Consider the following 20,895-nt stretch of genomic DNA (forward strand, 5'->3'; position numbering starts at 1 on the left):
ACTGGAAAATAATACTGGCTTTATATGACATTGACAAAAGCTACTGAAAATTACCTGTGTTAGCAATACACAAGTGCTCGTCACAAACTGAATAAATGATATTATCACTGTTGTTAATAAATAACCGGGGAGGAATCACAGAATTTTGGAATGGCCTGTGTCTGGGAAATGTCAGGGGACATAGCAGCCAGTCTCCAACCTGGTGCAAGAATAACTTGTACATTTTGGGGATTAATCATTAGCTTCTAAGCTGTGCTTGAATAGTTCCTGTGAATTATTGCCCATAACTTGGTGAGAAAATTCCACTGAAGAATTTAATGATGAGCAGAATTTTGTTACCTTGATTCCAACTAATAGTATTATTCTGCTTTAGAGAACTAATGTTCCAAGGTGTACACTCCAGGAAATTCTAGTCTATGACATTTCTTTGATTCATCCATCCACCCATCTATCTATCTACCCACCCACCATACATCTAATAAATGTTTATTTAGTGCCTACTCTAAGACAGGTTTGAGTCACTGGAGATATAGCAATAAACAAAATAGACGAAAACCTTCACTAAGTTTACTTTTTGAAGGGGAAAATACAGACAATCAACATATTTCAAAAATTAGTGACAGAGTGTGTCAGAAGGGGATTAGGTCTATGGGAAATACAGAGTTGAGTAAAGAGAATGGAGGGTGTCAGGGGAGGGGATGGAAAGTTGACATTAAAGTAGGATTTCCAGAGAAGGCCTTGTTAAGAAGTGATATCTGATCAAAGACTTAGACAGAGTTGAGTTAGTCAGGTAGACAGCTGGAGGGAGAGCCATTATGACAGGGGTAAGTAGTTCAGCTGCCCTGTAGTAGGGCAAGCCTGTTCTAGGAATGGAAAAGGAGCTTGGGGTGGGAGAGGGGGAGAGAGGGGAGACAGATATTGAGATTAAAGTAAAGAGGTCATAGACCAGGTCATGTAAGGATCTGTCTCACTCTTGGTGAGACGGGAAGTCAATGGAGGGAGCTCAATGGGTAAGTGACCTGATATAATTTACATTTTTAAAGGATTACTGTCATCAATATTGCAAATAGCCTACCCTAGAGGGAGGGGTTGGTGAACTACACCAAAATTAGGCTGTGCCCATTTATTGCGTATTGTTTATAGCTGCTTCAGTACTACAAGAGAATTGTAGAGTTGCAACCAAAACCTTGCAACTTGTGAGGTCTAAAATACTTATTGTTGGACCTTTTACAGAAAGTTAGCCAACTCCTGCTCCAGGAGGCCAGGGAGATTACTGTGATAATTCAAGAGTGAGATGGCTGTGGCTCGGGAAAGTGTGGAACACTGGGCTGGAACAAAGTGGTATTACAGACATATTCTGGAGACTGCACCAATAGGACTTCCTGACGGGCTGGATATGGAAGAAACAGAAAAAGACAGCACCAACATTTCTGATTTGAGTAGCATGAAGGATGGAATTACCCTTACTCTGGAATACAGCATGTTTGGGCTAGAAGACTGGTGGTCCAGTTTTGGACATGTTCAAATTTGACACATCAGAGGAACCATTCATTTTGTGAGATAGTATAACACTATATAACACTGATATCTAAAACCAACAAGAACACTTTGAGAAAGTACAAGTAACATTACAGTCTAATTTCACTTAGGAACATAGATGAGAAAATCTCCAAGAAATCATGAGCAAATAGAATTTAGCAATCGGCTAAAAAGAGAATACAGCATGACCAGGTTGGGTTTATCCCAAGAATGCAAGCTTATTGTAGCATTAAAACACCAATTCATGTAATTCACCATTTTTGCAAAAGAAAAAAATTTTTTATGATTATCCCATTAGATTTAGAAAAAAAGTTTTATGGTAAAACTTTTACCATAAAGGTAAAATCTGAAAAAAAAGATTTAGGAAAAAAGTTTCATTCACAGTAAAACTTTAATATACTAGGGACAGAAGTGTCTTTCTTAAATGTGTCTATAAGAAACCCTGAATTAATGTCATCCTTGATGGTGAATGTTGAAAGTTTCTTGTTTAACATCAGAAATAACAATTCTAATCAAAACTGAATTGGAAATACTAAGTGACATGACGAGGAAAAAAAAACAGAAGGCATATATTAAGAAGAAGAGAACGATCATTATTCATAAATAGTATGATTACATACATAAAAATTGGAAAGAACCTATAGGCAAACATTGGAATAAAAAGACAGCTTAGTAATATCACTTAATATCATATTAGCATAAAAGTAAGTTTGATCTAAGTACTTACAAACAATTGGAAATGAAATTTTAAAAATAATTCCATTTAGGATACCACAAAAATATGAAGTAGATAAGAACAAATCCAACAAAAATATGTGTATGATTCCCATGAAGAAAATGAAACTTGCATCCAACGCTATTAAATAAGAGGTAAATAAATGGAGAGATATACCATAACCATGAATAGGAAGACCTCTGGTAAATGCGTTAACTTTCTTTACATTGTTTTTTAGATTCAGTTTATTTCCAGTAAAAACACAGCAGGCTTTTATATGGATCTTGGCAAGCTGATTCTAAGATATATAAGAACATGAGAAGAGTCAAGAATATTTAAAATTTCTTGAGGAAGAATCACAAAGTTGGAGGACTTAACCTACTAGCTATCAAGACTCACCCCAAGCTACTATATTAAGACAGTTTAGTTTTGGTGCAGAGATAGACAAATTATGAGTGGAATAGAATATCAGACCCTGAAATGGAAACACAGGAAGATCTTTTTGTTGGTTTTATTCCTACATCAAAAAAATTTTAACATTATCCTATTGGAAAATCTGGGCTTCGCTGCTGGCTCAGATGGTAAAGAATCCACCTGCAATGCAGAAGACTCTGGTTTGATCTCTGGGTTGGGAAGATTCCCTGGAGAAGGGAATGGCTACTCACTGCAGTACTCTTACCTGGAGAATTCTACGGACAGAGGAGCCTGGCAGGCTACAGTCCATGGGGTCACAAAGAGTCAGACAGGACTGAGTTGCTAACACACACACACATTGGACAAGTTTTCTTGTAGCAACATTTTTTTTTCATTAAAAAATTTTATTTATTTTTAATTGGAAGATAATTGCTTTACAATGTTATGTTTTTTTCTGCCATATATCAAGATGAATCATGCTATCATAACTATGAAAACTTTTAAAATCCTATTTTCCAATTATTTCCTGGTAGCAAGAAATATAATTGACTTTTATATTATTTTTTTTAGGCAGCATTGCTAAACTCTCTTGTGAACTCTAATATCTTCCTAAAGGTTTATTTGGATTTTTACACACATAATCGCATCAGTTATGAACAATGGCCAGCCAGTAAGAGGCTCCCCAGAAACATCCTTTCCAGTTTAATGGCCACGCGTGTGTGCCTAGTTGCTCAGTCGTGACTGACTCTTTGTGACCCCACGGACTGCCTACCTAGCTCCTCCATCCATGGGCATCTCCAGGCAAGAATACTGGAGTGGGCAAGAATTTATAGCAACATGGGCTGTGCTCGAAAGACATGAAGTAAGGAAACAAGATATTCTACTCACAGAGTCTTTCCAGGAAAAGCTGTTCAGAGGCAGCTCAAGATCTTTTAAAGATGTGTGATATAATGTCCTACTTCAGGAATTAGAATCTGGTTAAATGAGAAAAATATCTATGAGGCACCAGCACAGCGCCTGGCATGTGAACAGTACCTAACAAGTGAAAGCGCCCATCCACCTGCCATCACACCTCTTGGCTCCACTCCAGACCCCCTGCCTCAGAGAGACTTTTTCCTATGAAATACCTTGTATAACACATACACTTAGAACTTTCCAGATGATATGGGTGGTGACAAGTCTGTGATGAAGCTCGGAATGAATGCCTGCCTCTTTCCAACTCAAAGATGAATTCTCTAATGACAGAGTAAGTCACCTGTTTTTGACATTGTGCCAAGGGAAGCTGCTTGGTCAAGTTTCAGTATGAAAGGGTAGTTTCCCAAACAAGAGGAATTTAGAAGTTACAGAAGATCATTGAAAAATCATATCCTTATTTAGCTACGTGGTATTTAAAGCTTAAAAATATCCATCCAGGTTTTTATGAGAATTTTTAAAGGACAGGAGGTATCAGATGTTAATTCTTAGCCTGGAATGGCAAAGATGAACAAGTTTCCAAAAAAGTAATAAAATCATCATAAAATAGTACATATGGCCACACAAAATATGTTTTTGATACATATAATGATATCAGTCATAGATAATGATTATCTTTACTCAAGGCTATAGTTGTGCAATGGAATGGAACCTTCAAAACTCAGCTCCTGCGTTACTCCCCCGGGACAACTTCTTGTGCCACCTCCTTCGAGGCCATGCACTTGCTTTGGCTTCCTGTCCCTGCTCCCTTGGCACCTTGGCTGTATCCCTTCCCTTTCAGCGCACTCTTTACACTATGCCCAGATTGTCCTTTTACTTCCCTGCAAACCTCCCTTGACCATTAACTAGTGAGATAAGAGTCTACTGGTTTTAAAATCTCCACAGCCTAGAACACAGTAGGCACTTAATAAATGTTGGCTGAATGAATTCATTGTAACAATAAAAGAGTGTGCATTTTAGAAATTCTTTAAAATTCTAACTTTAACATTTTTTTTTCATTTTTTTTCTTCATCAATTTTATGATGTCAGACAAAGCACTGGAACCAATTCTTTCCTTCTCTTACCCTAAAGAATCAATTTTAGAGAGTTTACTTTTTTAAAACGGCTGTGCACACAGAAAGTATCCATTGAATGTCTGCAAAGTAAAAACGCAGCAACGATGGATACATCTGTGATCACTGGGTCTGATTCTCCTGTGGTCACCACCCTACCATGATCAAATCATGCTGCAATAATTTTTGACATCCACAAACCAAACACTCCCTCAAAAGCCCATCACTGTTTACACTGCTCATGATCAGTTTATGTCTCTGAGCAGAATAAATCTAAAGTATATATCAAATGCAATATATGTGCACATCATCCGTGCCTCCTGAACATGGGTTAGCATGCGTGCAACAGGTCATGTTCACATGACAAGACTCCCATGCCAAGAGCCTCCATCAAATACCATGGTCACGTGGCTTATGACCTATGTTCATTCTGGTTTTTAAAGGGATGGATCTAAAGAATAAAAAAATACTTACACAGTTGGTTGCATTGTTTCTCTGATTTTTCTATATGTTAGTAAGGATGCAGATCCTACTGTCTGTATAATTAAAGAAACAAACAAAGAAGGCTGCAGGCTTCCACCAGAGGGTGACTGTTTGGGGGTGGGTGTTGGAGTGAGAGTACAAGGTTACAGCATATGCAAAAAAAAAAGAAAAAAAGCCCATCAAATCTGGCCATTGAAGTTCCATCCCTTTGGCACTATGAAATACTCCCCGGCTCAGAGCCAATCACATAGAAATGGCTTCATCCTCAAGCATGAGAATAAGCAAATCATCAACAGGATTCATTAACATTTAGGCAATAGTCTTGATTTTGTGTGTGTCTGTGTGTGACAGAATATTAATTTATTTTCAGAATGAAAAAGAATAAGAATCAATAAATAATACAGAGCTCAAAAACTTCTAGAAGGTGCAAGTAGAGAAGGGACTCTTGTGATTGTCACTCTTGTAACATTAGAGTGTATTATTTAAAATTCTATAATGATCAGTTGAATCCAATTTCATTCATGTGACACCTATGGAATGAAAGGTTTTTTAGTTTCTTCCAGCAGAAAAGAAACCAAAGGAAAAAAATTCTCTGGTCATGCCAGAAGTCATAAGATAAAGCCACATCTGTAGCAAAGGGTGGCTGGGTGTTTTGGGAAGTGATTTCACTTGTGGGATTGTCCTTACGAACTTTCAGCTTCAGTGAAAAAAAATCACTGAGTTGTGTTTCAGGTTTAAGACACCTGTCAGAACGTTATCTCCTTTGGCAATTCCCAGATCTATAGAATTTCAAGTTTTTTTTTCTTCACAAATGAACCAATGAGTTTGTTCTTAATAAACCCAAGGAAAAGTCTTTCTCTTTTGAGAAACTCAAGACATTAGCTAAAAACAGCTATTTGAAAATGCTTCACAAACATACCATGTATGAATTAACACCAAGACAAAGAATCATGACCAAAGAAATATAAACACAGTGATAATGAGGCCAGTAACTAAATACTCACTATGGACTGCTCTGAAACCCCAGGTAACATTAAAACTCATTGGTAGATGGTTTATAAAGAGCACAGAAATCATAGAACTAGCAACCTTCAGAGATTATCCCATACTTGAACAACTCTGTTATTTTATAGGTGGAAAAAGCTGACACTTGGATTAAATGTCATATCTAAAGAAATCAAAGGTAAGGGCTAAGTTGAGAGCAAAACGAAGTCTCTTGATTCCAGATGAGTTCACATTCAACCTCGATTTTAATCATGTTTTAATGGAGTAGGCAGAAGAGGGACCCTGAGAAAGCCTTACTACATTAGATCATGGTTTCACATAACTGTGAGAGCAAGTTGACATTTGAGATGCACAGAGTGAGCAGTATGTTGCCAGATTCATTTGGGCATGTTAATGTAGAACAGAAATCCATCACCATGTGAAGAATATATGGAGAGCAATAGTTTGTTTCTGGTTTGTGCAAATACATAACTTTTTCAGGCTATATAAAAAATTTGGCTTTATCACAATAAACAGTGGTGCACATATCTTGGGTAGAATTCTAGTCATAGGAACACTAAAAATAACAAGTTGTTTAGTAATTCTGGACTCTCTTACTTTACAGGAGAAATATGTAGGAGAGTGAATGAAATCAGCAAAGATTTCAACTCATCCAGTGTTAAGGCCTGGTTACCCTTGGCTGTGACCCTCTGCAGGCTGCTTTAATGCATTAATATTACTTTGTGGATGGACCAGTGGGGATGCCGAATGAGGTTTTCATACCCTTTCAGCCTTGTAGTCAACATCTGACATCAAGACAACCCTCACTAGATGTTTTTCTGTATCCTAAGATCCAGAATTCTGAAGAGTTTTAAAAATCATAGTCACCTCTTCCGGAAAGGAAATTACAATGAAAGCTGAGGTGCTGAGACACACAGGCAAAGCACTTATATCTGTGTGGAGACTGGTGTGAATCCAACTTTGTAAAAAAAAAAAACACCATAGTTTTTCTCAATCAGTTCTCATATTTCTTACCCTTGGCTTTATTTGGCCCCTCGTGATGTTGACATGGTCATACCAAAAATGAGCTCTAGAGATAAGTAAAAATGAATACACATATCTTATTTATAAACATCATCTGGCAATCACAAATAGTGACACATTTTGTTTTACCTAAAAGCCTTTTCTTTTGGCAAGAGAGAGTCTCAATACTGGCCCAGTGCATATTTAAAAGATTATACTTTATATAATCAAGAGGCTTACAGAAAGAAAGTACAAGGTATAAAAGCGTTTTTGATTAATAGATGCATTTTTCTGGAATACCAAAATCCCAATCTTTTAATTGGATAAATATATCTTTTGTTTCTGCTTTTAAACATATCTAAAACAATCATTTATCTCTCTTAAATACCTACACCCCCAGGCAAGAAAATCTTTGTTTAAAGAGCTTCTTTCGTTTTTTAAAAAAACTATTTAGCACATAGGTTACATTACATTTGTACATTACATTTGTCCTTAATGATGGAGCCAAGCCAAGAACATTTTATTTACCAAAACCCTGTAAATTAACACACTGCCTCCAGGGCTGTGATATTTCTTAATAATTAAGAGCTTCTAAAACCACCATTGAAGTGGGCATTGAAGTGAAGAGAAGTGAAAGTTGCTCAGTTGCGTCCGACTCGTTGTGACTCCATGGACTGTAGCCTGCCAAGCTTCTCTGTCCATGGAAATCTCCAGGCAAGAATACTGGAGTGGGCAGTCGTTCCCTTCTCCAGGGGATCGTCCCAACCCAGGGATCAAACCCAGGTCTCCCACATTGCAGGTGGATTCTGTACCATCTGAGTCACCAGGGAAGCCCAAGAATACTGGAGCGGGTAGCCTATCCCTTCTCCAGGGGATCTTCCCAACCCAGGAATCAACCCGGGGTCTCCTGCATTCCAGGAGGATTCTTTACCAGCTGAATTACCAGGGAAGCCCTCTAAGCCATCATTTCATGATTAATAGGAGGGTGTATAGGAACCTGTTTTGGTTAAAAAAAAAACCCTTCTAATAAGGACGAGAAAAGTAACATCAGAAAAGCACTGCTTAGAGAATGACAGGGATAGTCTGCTTTATAATACAGGTTTGTAGAGTACTATTGTTTTAACTTTTATTGTAACACTTGAGCTTTTCTATGTTGATCAATTATAGCGAGGGTCTCTGGAAAACAGGCCAGAGTGGGAAACGCTCCATCTCCAAACCTACTACTACAAAGGAAATTTATAATGAAAAGGGAGTTTTTTTTTTTTTCTTTTTGGTCTATGCCACGCGGCTGGTGGGATCATAGTTCCCTGACCAGGGATCAAACCCAGGTCCTGGCAGTGAAAGTGCCAAGTCCTAACCAAAAGTGAGATTACTTTAACTGTGAGGGGTGTGTAAACATTTATACATGGAAGTGTTTCTTAACTAATTTTTGAGATAAATAGGCAATTCCAGGCAAAGCATGTTCCTGGCTGAATCCCACTGCAGGCAAGACTGAGTATGGTATCTGTGAAGGGCAGGGAGAATGAAGGGTGACTAAGAAGCAGGGGGCTCACCTGTATTCTCCAAAAGTGCCATCATCTTCTTTCATAGGCTGGATTTCAGGATCTGCGTGGGCATCTTCCTTTTCTTTAACTAAAAAATTACCAAAAAAATTATTATCTTTTGATCCTGTGTTTCCTTATTCAAACTCTTTAGGAGTACACTCTATGAGATATATAGCAGTGGGAAAATTATTCTATACGCCATAGATGTTATGCAACCAGATGTGTCATGCGGCCAAGCATTTATTTACTGGCTCCACCTCCCCAGTCAGGGATCGAATGTAAGCCATGGTGGTGCAAGCCCAGAATCTTGACCACTAGGCCACTAGCGAACTCCCTATGCATACATTTTGATGTATTAGTCTCTTGGAGGTAACCTAGAAAAACAGAACAGGTTAGAATAACCTAGAATATTTTGTTAACAGATAAAGTTAACCTTATGAAAGCATTTTGGCACAAGTTTCTTACTTGATAGGAGAATAAGTCTTAAGTTTCTAAGATTTCCCCCTATTTTACAAATCTATCTGTTATCTATATTCATGGGTACAAGTTGCTTTGGAAATCTATTCTTTTGTAGATTTTTTTCCCCTGTCACTGAAAGGGAAATGGCCAGGTAAAAAGAAAATAGAAATTCACTGGATCTATTAAATTGAACAAAACATTAACCGTATAGGGAAAGCACTGTTACACATCATATCAGGATTCAGTTCAGGCATTACTTCCTCTGGGGAACTTCATGTTTTCCTTCTGCCCCTGCCTGTTGGTTTTAGATGCTATTTCAGCACCTATGACTCACGTGAAGCCTAAGGAAGCAGAGTCAACAATATCTTCTGAGGACAGATTCATTTGCTCCCCCAGAATTGTCTTTTGATCCTTGGCAATTTTTAGGCTTCTATTACATAAGGGATCAGCAAGTGTCTGAACAGAAAGTCCGAATGTATGGCTCTGGGAAGATACACTTACTGCAGTCTCCGTGATGACTCTCATGATCTCTTTTTAGTTTCACGGATTATCATGCAGCATTAGAGGGCAATTTCAATCCTTGTTTCTTACCTGGATATTTACCACCTTTGTTTCTTCTGATGAAGCAAACAATCAGCAAAATTAGGATCAGGAGGGCGACAGCACACATTAGACCAATGAACCAGCCCTGAGTTGCTATATCCACTTGCCGGCTTGCCATCGCTGGAAAACAAGTCAATGGTGTCAGTGCCAGTGGGTTAAGGAGGAGGTGAGAAGTGTTGTAGCTTCTTTCAGTAAAAAAAAAAACTGCCACGTACATGAGCTTTTCTTTATTTTACATGTGGCCCCACATTGGAATCTGCCAGTTACCAATCAGGAGTTACATCAGTATTCAATGGTGAGAAATCTTCAACAATTAAGAAAATTCAAATGGAGAAATCTGACTGCTAACACATTCAACGCTAACAAACCCTGCTGAGCACTGCCTTCAGTTATTTTCACTTTATATTTTCAACAGAAACATAGTCCCAAACAAATGAAAACATTTATTGTTTACAGGATATGTTTATGTACAATGATAAGAACAGAAGATCATTTTAAACAGAACAGAATGTATACATCTAATGGAGTATTTTTCTTTCAAAGGAACCACTTTCAGAGGCTAAAATATCATTGCAATAATGTTGCCATTTTCCCCAAATGTTTTAGAAACTGTTAAAAAGAAAACTTTCCACACATGAAACCTTTCCACATAAGATAACCAACCTTATTACTTTATATAACATCTTGATTTGTACACAAAATATTCCTTAGATTTATTTTTCATCTCATTTGTCAGAGTTCTGAAGACTCCGGGGAAATTTCTGAAAAATCTTATTTACCATAAAAGGATCAACATGTAATATTCAATATCGCTCAGGATCCAATCCAAAAACTATTAGGTCTATCTTTATCAGTGGTATTACTGGAATAAGCGGCCAGTTTAAAGAGAATAATACCCAATCACATGTATACATATTAAGTCTTCATCTGTTTGAGTCAAATAATGTGAAGCCCTTTATTCAACCAATCACAGTATGCAAATCTCTTAAGAAAAACACAGAATAATTAGCATTTCCAGTATTGTTCAAAAGTGTCAATCAAATGGGACAAAGTGCAGCATCAATGGCTATTCAGAAAAGCCCTTGAGAATTTGTTTCAAGACACTGGTATAAAATTTTTTAAAAACCTTGATTTTTTTCCCTCTTTTTACCTTAATCAAGGTAAAGGGTCTTTTTTTTCTTTTTATTGGTAAGAATGCCTGTATATCATTCTTTTAATTTGACTGAATTTCTTCTGAATCCATTAACATGGTTGGGTTAGGTGAATGTGATTGCTGGATGCAGAAAGAAGCATGTCGACAAGTATCCCAGGCTACTGTGTGTTGCAAAAACAGCAACTTATTGCCTTTTTTCTCCACTCAAAGGATAGGGAGAAAAATGAAATGCTTAAAATCAAGTGTGAAGAGGAATGTGAAACGTTATGTGGATGTGCGCTGAAGAAATAAAATGAAAAGTGAAATACATTCTTTGGACTATGAATCAAATTGCTGGTAGCCGGTCCCAGTAGCCTCTTGGGCCTCACTGGGTGGAGGGCTTTTGAGTTGTATCATCACTAGATACAACTGAAGCAGGAGTATGGGCAGGGCTCCCCTTCCATACACATACCATAACCATCACTGGGAGGATGAAGATGAGGATGATGATAATGAGAACTAACATTTTGAAACTTATTCTACTAGGCACTGTACTGAGGGCAAAATCTCATTCAGTCTTCACAAAAATCCTCTGAGGTAAGCATGAGGAATATATGCAAACTCAGAAGGGTAAAGACCTTGTCTGAGAGTCAGAGCTTCACCCAAGACTGTGGATTCCAAAGAACATGGTACCAGCCATTACACACTACTGCTATAAGGCACTGGTGTCCAGGCATCAACTCTGCAGAAGTCTTTACAAAGAATAAACTGTTGTAGGGACCTGCATCTTTAAAATATTTTAGAAGTCCATCATTACACATATTCTGGCAACATAGTTCTGTCAGTTTACACATGGTCTCTGACTGAGTACATTTTCTTCAAAGCTGAACCAAAAATTAGCTGATGTAAGTCTATGGAGCCTTTGCTTGAAGTTACAGAGTCCTTGTTTTTAATATGCTTAAAGCTTTACAGTCCTGTAATAAATACTATCTGCATTTACATTTTTCATCTAATTATATGCAACTGATGAGGGCAAAATGCAAGAAGATACTGAAGTATCAGCACAGACATTGTCTTAGGAAGATACTGTCAAAACTGAACTGCCAATTGGTGGTTTGTGGCTACACAGCTATGCACAAAGTGGAAATGTTTCTTGACAGCTGATAAAGGAACCTCCAAGTTGACTTTGAGTTTTGCCCCTATGTCTAAAGAAAAAAAGTATGTCTCACTACCCCGTTTATTTAAGACTGGGCAGACACAGGATGTTAAGAGGTGCATATGTATGTATGTTCACACACACACATTCAAGTGTACCAGAAGTTGATATAAAACAAAAACTATGTAAGTGAAAAGAGTTTCTACTGATTTCCCTTCCACATAAAAAGGAATATGAAGTCCAGAATGACTATAAGAGACTTTAAATGTTCCAGGACATTCCAAAAATCATCTTAACTACAAATGCACATATTACTAGAAATCCAAGTCGTGGCCACAGCTATGCATCTCTCTCTCTCTCTCTCTCTCTCTCTCACACACACACACACACACACACACGATGAAGGCTGTGAGGTTTTTTCTTCTTGAATAAGAGTTAGTAGGATTGGGTAGGAGAGCAACAGAGGATTGTCCCTTTATTTAAAAAGTTTACAGTAAAAATCTATTCATGTATTAGTTGAATAAGCCATATAGCAATACATTAAATAGACAGACCTAAAGAATATGAAAACAGAAAGGAAACCAGACACAGGAAATCGATTTTGTTTCCTAGAAGTTAGTCTTAACAACAGTCTTCTCTATCACCTTGCCTATTGTCTAATGCTTAACCTGTGTTCTGTGGGAGTAGGTCTTTGAGGAAAATGCCCTTGAGTACTTAGGATCATAAAATAAACATGGAAGACAACAGGCTCACAGACTTAGGAAACCAACTTATGGATACCAAAGGGGAAAGATGGGAGGAGGGATAGATTGGGAGTTTGGAATTCACATATCTACACTACTATATTTAAAACAAATAACCGGTAAGAACCTACTGCATAGCCCAGGGAACTCTGCTCAACTTTCTGCAAAAACTTAACTGGAAAAAGAATCGACACATGTATATGTACAACGGAATCACTTTGTTGTACACCTGAAACTAAAACAATATTGTTAATCAACTATATATACTCCAATATAAAATAAAATTAAAACTTTTTTTTAAAACATGGAAGAAAAAGAGTGAGATAAATGGCTATTTTTGAAGAATCCATTATGTATAAAAGTGACCTGTTGAAGAGTTAAAATAGTCAAAATGTTTAAAAAGGGAAAAAAATTATTTTGGTCAAAGTTTGGAGGCAGTTGACCAAAGAAAGAAAAAAAAAAAAAAAAGAAACAACCCAGAACCCACTGGGGGAAAAAAGAACAAACTGTTGGGCCCAGTAAAATTCAATTTGTTTTAAATCTTTTGTGAAAGGAGAGGAGAGACTCAGTGATTGGAGGAAAGAGGTGAGAAAGCAGGAAAAAGAGGTAGGAGTCTTAACAAATGTGCAGGTAAGAAGCACAACAGCAGGATATCTTCTTTAGTCCTGTTTTTCAGTGTGTGCCATAGGAGAAAATTATGAAATAGACCTTAGGGACTTCCCTAGTGGTCCAGTGATTAATACTCCGCTTTCCAATGCAGGAGAGTTCAGGTTTGATCCCTGGTGGGGGAGCTAAGATCCCACATGCCTTATGGCCAAAAAACCAAAATATGAAACAGAAGTAATATGGTAATAAACTCAATAAAGACTTAATAAAAATGGTTCATATCAGAAAAATCATCAAATAAATAGATCTTAAAAAAAACAGTATCAAAGAAAGAAACGGTGTCATGCTAAGAAGAGTCACCAAACAAGCACAGGTGAAAGTTGAGTCTCGGTTTCTAACATGAACAGAACTCAGAGAGAGAAGCAACTCATTTATACGGAGAGTTAAAAATTCAGCCAGGATGCTATGTTTCCATGCCAGGCACTAGCGTTCGCACCTTGAAATCTAGCTGGAGGAGTGAGAATCAAGAGTGGCAGATCATGAACCCTACAGTTCATCCCACAGCCCTACAGCATAGAAAGAGAGGACCAGCAAGCTGGATTAACAGCATCTGACCTCCTAGAGCTAATATGTTAAGTAAGGTCACTACGGTTTAATGGATGTTTATCCCCTTAACAGGGAGGCCTGGTGTGCTGCAGTCCAAGGGGCTGCAACGCAGAGTCCGACAGGACTGAGCGACTGAACTGAACTGATTCTCTTAACAGTTACATTTACATGTCAAAGGTGACAATAGCTGGTTGTGGCCTTATCCTGTTCTCCACTGCTGACGCACAAGAATGGCCCACCCCCGAGCGCTCATCTTGAAACTTACTTGCCAGTTGCTGCTATTATTGTAGGTATAACCACATCAAAGACAAAATTGTTTTCTAACGGGTTTCGTTTGCTCTCTGTCCTAGAAAACGACCAAAAGAAAAAAAATGCCGCAACTTGATTTTGTGGATGGAAACTAATTCTAGCTAGATCTGCAAAGTAGGAGTACACTGGGACCATGAAGGGTCCAGAATAGATGGAAAGACATTCCAAGAGCCGAACTGAATGGTCATTTTTGCTGCTGTTGGTTTTGCTTATTTGTTGGCCATGTGGGATCTTAGTTCCTTGACCAGGGATCAAACCAGTGCCCCCTGCACTGGAAGGCAAAATTATTAACCACTGGACTGCCAGAGAAGTCCCTGAAGTGGTCACTTTGCAGACGACCTGTTCCCCTTGGATGTGGGCCTCTGTGGCCTTGAATGGTGGGTGTAGAGAGAGCTTATTCTCAGTGTTGAAAATATGAGCTCTCTTGCGTTCTAGCTGGGTGATAGGGCAGGCCCTTCACCTCTCATTACTGGTTGTTGACATGGGGTGGAAGTGGGTAATAACAGTCTCCTTCACAAGATTGTTGTAAGGACTGAATGAGAAAAGCCAAGAAAACCATTCACCTAGTAGAGATTAGCACTGAATAAATGCTAATACTAGGGCTGTTACTATTATTAGCATCCTAACTCTATATGGATAGAATAGATAATTCAGCTTTTAGTATTTTGAAATTAAAAGTTCTCAGTAACAAAAATGAATTCTTTTAATACAGAATTTTCCTAGAACTCTGTACACTTATGGATATGAAAGTACAAAGAACAGAATAACAGAAAAATATTTTCCCTTAAGCATTATGATTTTAGCATATGAATATTTTCATAAGGTATTTTAATACTACATTTATTTAATATGTTTTTAAGTATTACCTATGGTTTCTCTTTTTTTCAAACCACTCATGTTCTTTTCTAAATTAGAAGAAATAAGTTTAAAAATCATAAGGCTCGGGTAAGGAAAGACACACAAAAAAATACATATTTTCCTATGAGTTCTACAGGAAATGCAACATTTCCCCAAGAATGCATGACGTGAGTGAATATAACATGATTTTATGAATCATAAAATGAACACATACCACACAACCCTTTAAACTGAAGCAAATAGGGATTATTTTCTATCTTATGAGGAAATATGTATATTTTTATACCTTACAAGAACATTTTTCTTTATTTTAGAGACTTTAATGTCCTTGTGTATTTTGATAATATTCACCTAACTAAAATATATACAAGCAGTCAAATATAGTATGATAATGAAGTACATGAAGTTAATAACTTTTTGTTCTACAGCAGTTTAATATTCTTCACATCAGTGTCACACAAACTGCAGGGTTCGGGTGGATTACAGTCCATTTTGACATTAAAAATTGTGACTGTATCAATGAGCTGTTCCAGCTCTTAAGCATTTCAAAAATTCTGTTCTAACTCTGAGGGAAAGTTGAGACATACAAATGGTGTGAAAAACTGAGTCACCTATATCATGTAGGTTAAGAATCATATTTACCTCTGGTTTTGTAATGGTTTTGGCAAACGTGATTAGAAGGTGATTTGCTCAATTCTGTAATTTATTTGATATAAAGAGCCAAAGACAATTAAAAACCCAACTCGCCACCCAACTGGGCCCCACAGAAGGACAGTCTCAGCCCTACCCACAATACGGCTCCATCAGCCTCCCATCTCCAACTGGAGCACTGGGTGGCTTCCCTTCTGACTGGGAGCCAGAACTGGTGTGGTGTGCACCTCACCTGGGCCTGTCTCAAACACATCCTCTGAACTCACAAAACCAGAGTCCCCCTCAGCACCAACTCGAACTTTGTATGCTGTTCCTGGCATTAGACCCTTTAACCCAAAGAAGCTCCGAGAACCATTTACAATTTCTCTCCTCCATTCTTCTTTGCCTATGGAAATTTTGCAAAAACAACACATTTGAATGTTTTAAGGGAATGGAAGTCATTAATGCTTCAAGAAAGGAAAATACACATTATAGGCAAAAGACAAAATCTAAGGTGCTTCAGTTTATCATTTTAGATGATATAAGTTGAGTTGTGTCAAATAAATCAATGAAAATGAACAGCTACATGACAACGTCCTCAAAGAAAAATCAACTGGATATTAGATGACATTTTAACTGCATATATACCCACTGGATTAAATCTTTTTAACACAAAGGAAACTTCTTGATCTGTACCTTGCCTTGTGAAATTCCTGACTTTCTCTAACGATATTTATGAAAAGAACTGTAATACGTTAAACAGCTTGATCCAACTATGGAAAGAACTGTTTTGTTTTTTTTTTGATTCACAAGACAAATCTTTCAGTAAACTTAAATGCCTTCAAATTTACCCAAGTTACAGATTCAACCTTTCTCAAGTACTGGTATTTCTAAACTCATAGTTTTTTTTTTTATTTTTTAATATTTTTTGCACAATAAGGGTCTAAACAGAAAGCTGGACTATATTCAACATTTTGTCACAAACATTCACTGGCCACCCAGCTCATTAAGTGCAGAGCACTGTATTAAGGAGGACTGGATTCTCATACACTCTGAAAATTAAAGTTGCCCCATCTCCTAGTAGATGTGGCCAGGATATAAGTAGAGTACCTGACTTAGGAATACATTAAACATAGAAATAAAATTATTTTTTATTATTCTTATTTACAAGTCATGGATAAAGAGTTTTAAGTACCACAATCTAAAAATAACAAATGCAATGGAACTTATTATGTCCCTTGTATTTCATAACATGAACCAACGAGACTCCTAGTTATGTATAAAATATATAGGTTGATGGTTCACTCTAATTTTTTCACATATATTGGATTCATTTATTTAGATCAAGTTATTTTTCCAGATGATCCACAGTACATCCTGAAGATGTTCTCAATCTCTTCAAATATAGCCCCCCTATTAAAACCCAGGTAATGAAATCATTTCTTACTGCCAGCTACACCATATTCAACATAAAAGTTCACAAGCTCTGGTCCCTCATATTCCCAACTGATATTGGCTGAGGTCTCAGCAGCGGCAGTAGCAAGTTTGCTGATCCTGGGGTATACTGCTTAAAATAAATATACAATAGAAAAATAAAACAGATAGACAGACAAGTCAAATTGCTAAATCAAACACACACACAATGTAAAATAAGTTTAAGTACTCTGAAATTGTTCAAGTCAAATAAAATTGATTGTTAACAGGGTTCATTTCTACTTCACTTTAGAAAGGTTTTCATTTCTTAAGTTACAGCATTAGGAAATAAATGAGAAATCAGAAATAATGACACACACATATTAAAATGTATGAGTTCTATGATGTGGGTCCTAAACACTATTAACTGTTGTCCACGAGGGACAGTCTGAGACATCACAGTCTCCATGTACTGAGGTACAGTGGGGATGGGATGCTGAACAATGCTAGGGGCAGAGGTCACAGTGTATGAGACTGCAAGGTCAAACCCAATACTAGTGGCTGCTTTTCCTTGCTACTTATCATCTCAGTGTAGGTCTTTAATGAATTGGTGTTTAGATAAGAAAAAGAGTAGTGGCTTCTGATGTGTTTTGAGTCACAAATTTCTTTAAGAATCTGCCTCTGGGAAATTCAGGGACCTCAGGTGAGAAGCATCTGCCTTAGAGAAGGTTGGATAGTTAGGGTACACTGAAAAGGAAGCTGCAAAGAAAATGCTCAATACTAGTTAGCAGAAGTGAAGAAACAAGAAATCAAATGAATAAGAACTATTTCACTTGACACAGTCCAGAGAGCAAGACAATGTTACTTGACAACTGTTCGTTACATACCACGTTCTGAGAAAATCACAGTGTAATCTAAACTAAGGCCACCTGATGCGAAGAACTGACTTCTTGGAAAAGACCCTGTTGCTAGGAAAGACTGAAGGTGGGAGGACAACAGAGGATGAGATGGTTGGATGGCATCACTGAATCAATGAACATGAGTTTGAGTAAGCTCCGGGAGTTGGTGATGGACAGGGATGCCTGGTGTGCTGCAGTCCATGGGGTCCCAAAGAGTCAACACAACTGAGTGACTGAACTAAACTGAACTGAATCTAAACAGCCTCCTGAAACATCTGATTATGGATCCTACATGATGCTACATGCTTGCCACCTAGTTAAGATGACATCTACAGTCATTAAAAGATGTTATTTGGCTACCTGAGCATGACAATTCTATCAGCCTTACCACAATGGCCTACAGTAAAAATGACATAGTTATAGCTATATTAACTTGAGTAGTTAAACAGTGATAAATCAGATTATTGTCCCAGGGGAAATATCCTAAGATAGTAAACCAAAAAGCAGCAATGGGTTTATTCAGGCTCTGAAATTAAATTCCAAATTATGTTATATAATTTGGAAGCCAAAGCCCTCTACTGAAATAAATTCAATGAAACAGCATTTCTTAGAATCAAAAAGAGAAGTATATTAAACAAATTCAATAATGCATTTGACCTCTGACATCTAATTCACCATCACATATATATTGCATGCCCCTCTGTGCTAAGGATGGGGGACAGCAGAAAGCAAAACTGATTATGGAATTACACAGGGTCCTTCTGTGGACCTAGCTGATTTTAGTTGTCTGAGGTTTTCCTTTTAAAGGAATTGTAATAAAAATATGATCAATCAACAGAGACACAGTTAAAATATTCCCTGTATCTAAAGCATCAGTGGCAAAGAATTCAGGCAAAACACTAATTTTCCTCAAAAAATTTTGGAATCACGGAACTGAGGAATGTAGTCTTGGTGTAATTATGGAAGATGTTCAAGGCAGAACCATACCTTCCAACAGAAGAGCAATTTGCTGCTGCTTCTGTTTTTGCTGATTCTTAAAGGTACCCAGAGAAGACAGTACAACTTCCTAAGGTTATCCTGTTGGGCCCTTCTTATCACAGAGAATTCTAACCCTCTTTGTTTTTAATCCCCATTCGTGCACTTACTGAACCAACACTCCTGAGGACCTACGATGTGCTGGTGTCATTTCTCCTCTGGGCTTTATCTGCTGCTGCTGCTGCTGCTAAGTCACTTCAGTCGTGTCCAACTCTGCGACCCCATAGATGGCAGCACCCCAGGCTCCGTCATCCCTGGGATTCTCCAGGCAAGAACACTGGAGTGGGTTGCCATTTCCTTCTCCAATGGATGAAAGTGAAAAGTGAAAGGGAAGCCGCTCAGTTGTGTCCGACTCTTCGCGACCCCATGGACTGCAGCCCACCAGGCTCCTCCACCCATGGGATTTTCCAGGCAAGAGTACTGGAGTGGTGTGCCATTGCCTTCTCCACTGGGCTTTACCTAGTCTGTATCTAACCCCTCTTCCTACTGTAAGTCATTCTCTGCAGAGACCACCAGCAGAGTTAACTAAGCTTTAACTTCCAAAACTACATCTCTGATTCTGTCACTTCCCTGTTTCAGATGTGGATGGCTTAGTTCTGCCCACAGGTGGACTGCTGTGTTTAACCCAAATATCCTGTGGGTTTTTAAACCCCGTGACTGTTTATGCCACCTCCCAAGAATTTATACAACCCACCTTCCTGATTCACCTGCCAAAATTCCATCTGTCCTTCAAAGCCCAGTTCAACATTACTTTCCTTGGGAAGTTTTTCTTGATCCTGTTTGGCAAAATAAATGGTTCACTCCCCTAAGATCAGATAATATTTTGTTCCAGTTCCATCTATTTTCACTCTTTTTTTTTTTTTTTTAACGTGTTGTCTGTCTTACCTGCTAGATTATAAGCATACCAAAGGCAGAATTTGCCTTACTGTCCAACACACAGTGCCTTAAAAAGGGCTGGTGCTTTTTATGGGCCAGATAGATGAGCTGTTGAACTGACTGAATCTTCTCTATAGTTGGGGATTTGGAATGGGGAGAGGGGTTGTTCCTTTGTTTTTGGTTTGGTTTGGTCCAGGCCAAATAAAGTTGTGCACTTTAAACTTGCTTTTGACTCACTGGCCTTGTTTCTTGAACTGATCAGTAGCTGTGGGACTGACTCTGGTATACTGATAAAGTGAGAGTCTGACCACAGAGAGGATGCGTCACCAGTCCCTTAGTCAGAGCTCTCCTCTGCTCTGTCCTGTTTGACCACAGTCAGCTGCTAATTCAGTCAAGAACTAGGTTCAGTTCTTGACTTACCAGTTAGTTTTTCCCTATTCCTTTGCCCGAACTGGTCACCTCACACAAATGCTCTGATGCCTGCTCCCAAGGTGAGAAAGTAGGTAATAATCCACAGATAAAGCAGTGTCTATCCATCAGCAGTACTGGGACCATAAGTCAAATCCATTATCCATGTGTTTTCAGTTCATTTCTACAGACGTCCTCCCAGGTCTATTTACCCAGAGACCCTGAAACTATTGAAAGGGACATAGAAATTGAACAAAGGCAGCCAAATGACTATAATTTCTTATACCAGGATTGAGAGTTTTGACCAAAGACCAAAAGAAGTGACTCCTGAAGACGTCAAGAGTACAAGAGTGCCTATTTCCATGCTCAAACTCAGAAGAGTGGTAAGAAACAGGGTCAGCCTAGAGAAATACACCTAACTGAATTCTCAGTTTCT

The 20,895-nt window shown here is 38.1% G+C and overlaps 1 protein-coding gene across 5 annotated transcripts in view; it reads right to left on the reverse strand.

The window, feature by feature from the left end:
* NRCAM (neuronal cell adhesion molecule) overlaps window positions 1-20,895 on the reverse strand; it is a 91,811-nt gene that overhangs the window by 3,681 nt on the left and 67,235 nt on the right. For all 5 annotated transcript variants that reach the window (XM_052638952.1, XM_052638951.1, XM_052638949.1 and 2 more), the window contains 2 exons: window positions 9,777-9,908; window positions 8,736-8,814 (listed from right to left, as the gene is read on the reverse strand). In XM_052638952.1, coding sequence (XP_052494912.1) covers window positions 8,736-8,814; window positions 9,777-9,908 — 211 coding nt within the window. The remainder of the gene's footprint in view (window positions 1-8,735; window positions 8,815-9,776; window positions 9,909-20,895) is intronic.

Source organism: Budorcas taxicolor, chromosome 4, assembly GCF_023091745.1.
Source record: "Budorcas taxicolor isolate Tak-1 chromosome 4, Takin1.1, whole genome shotgun sequence".
NCBI lineage: Eukaryota > Metazoa > Chordata > Mammalia > Artiodactyla > Bovidae > Budorcas > Budorcas taxicolor.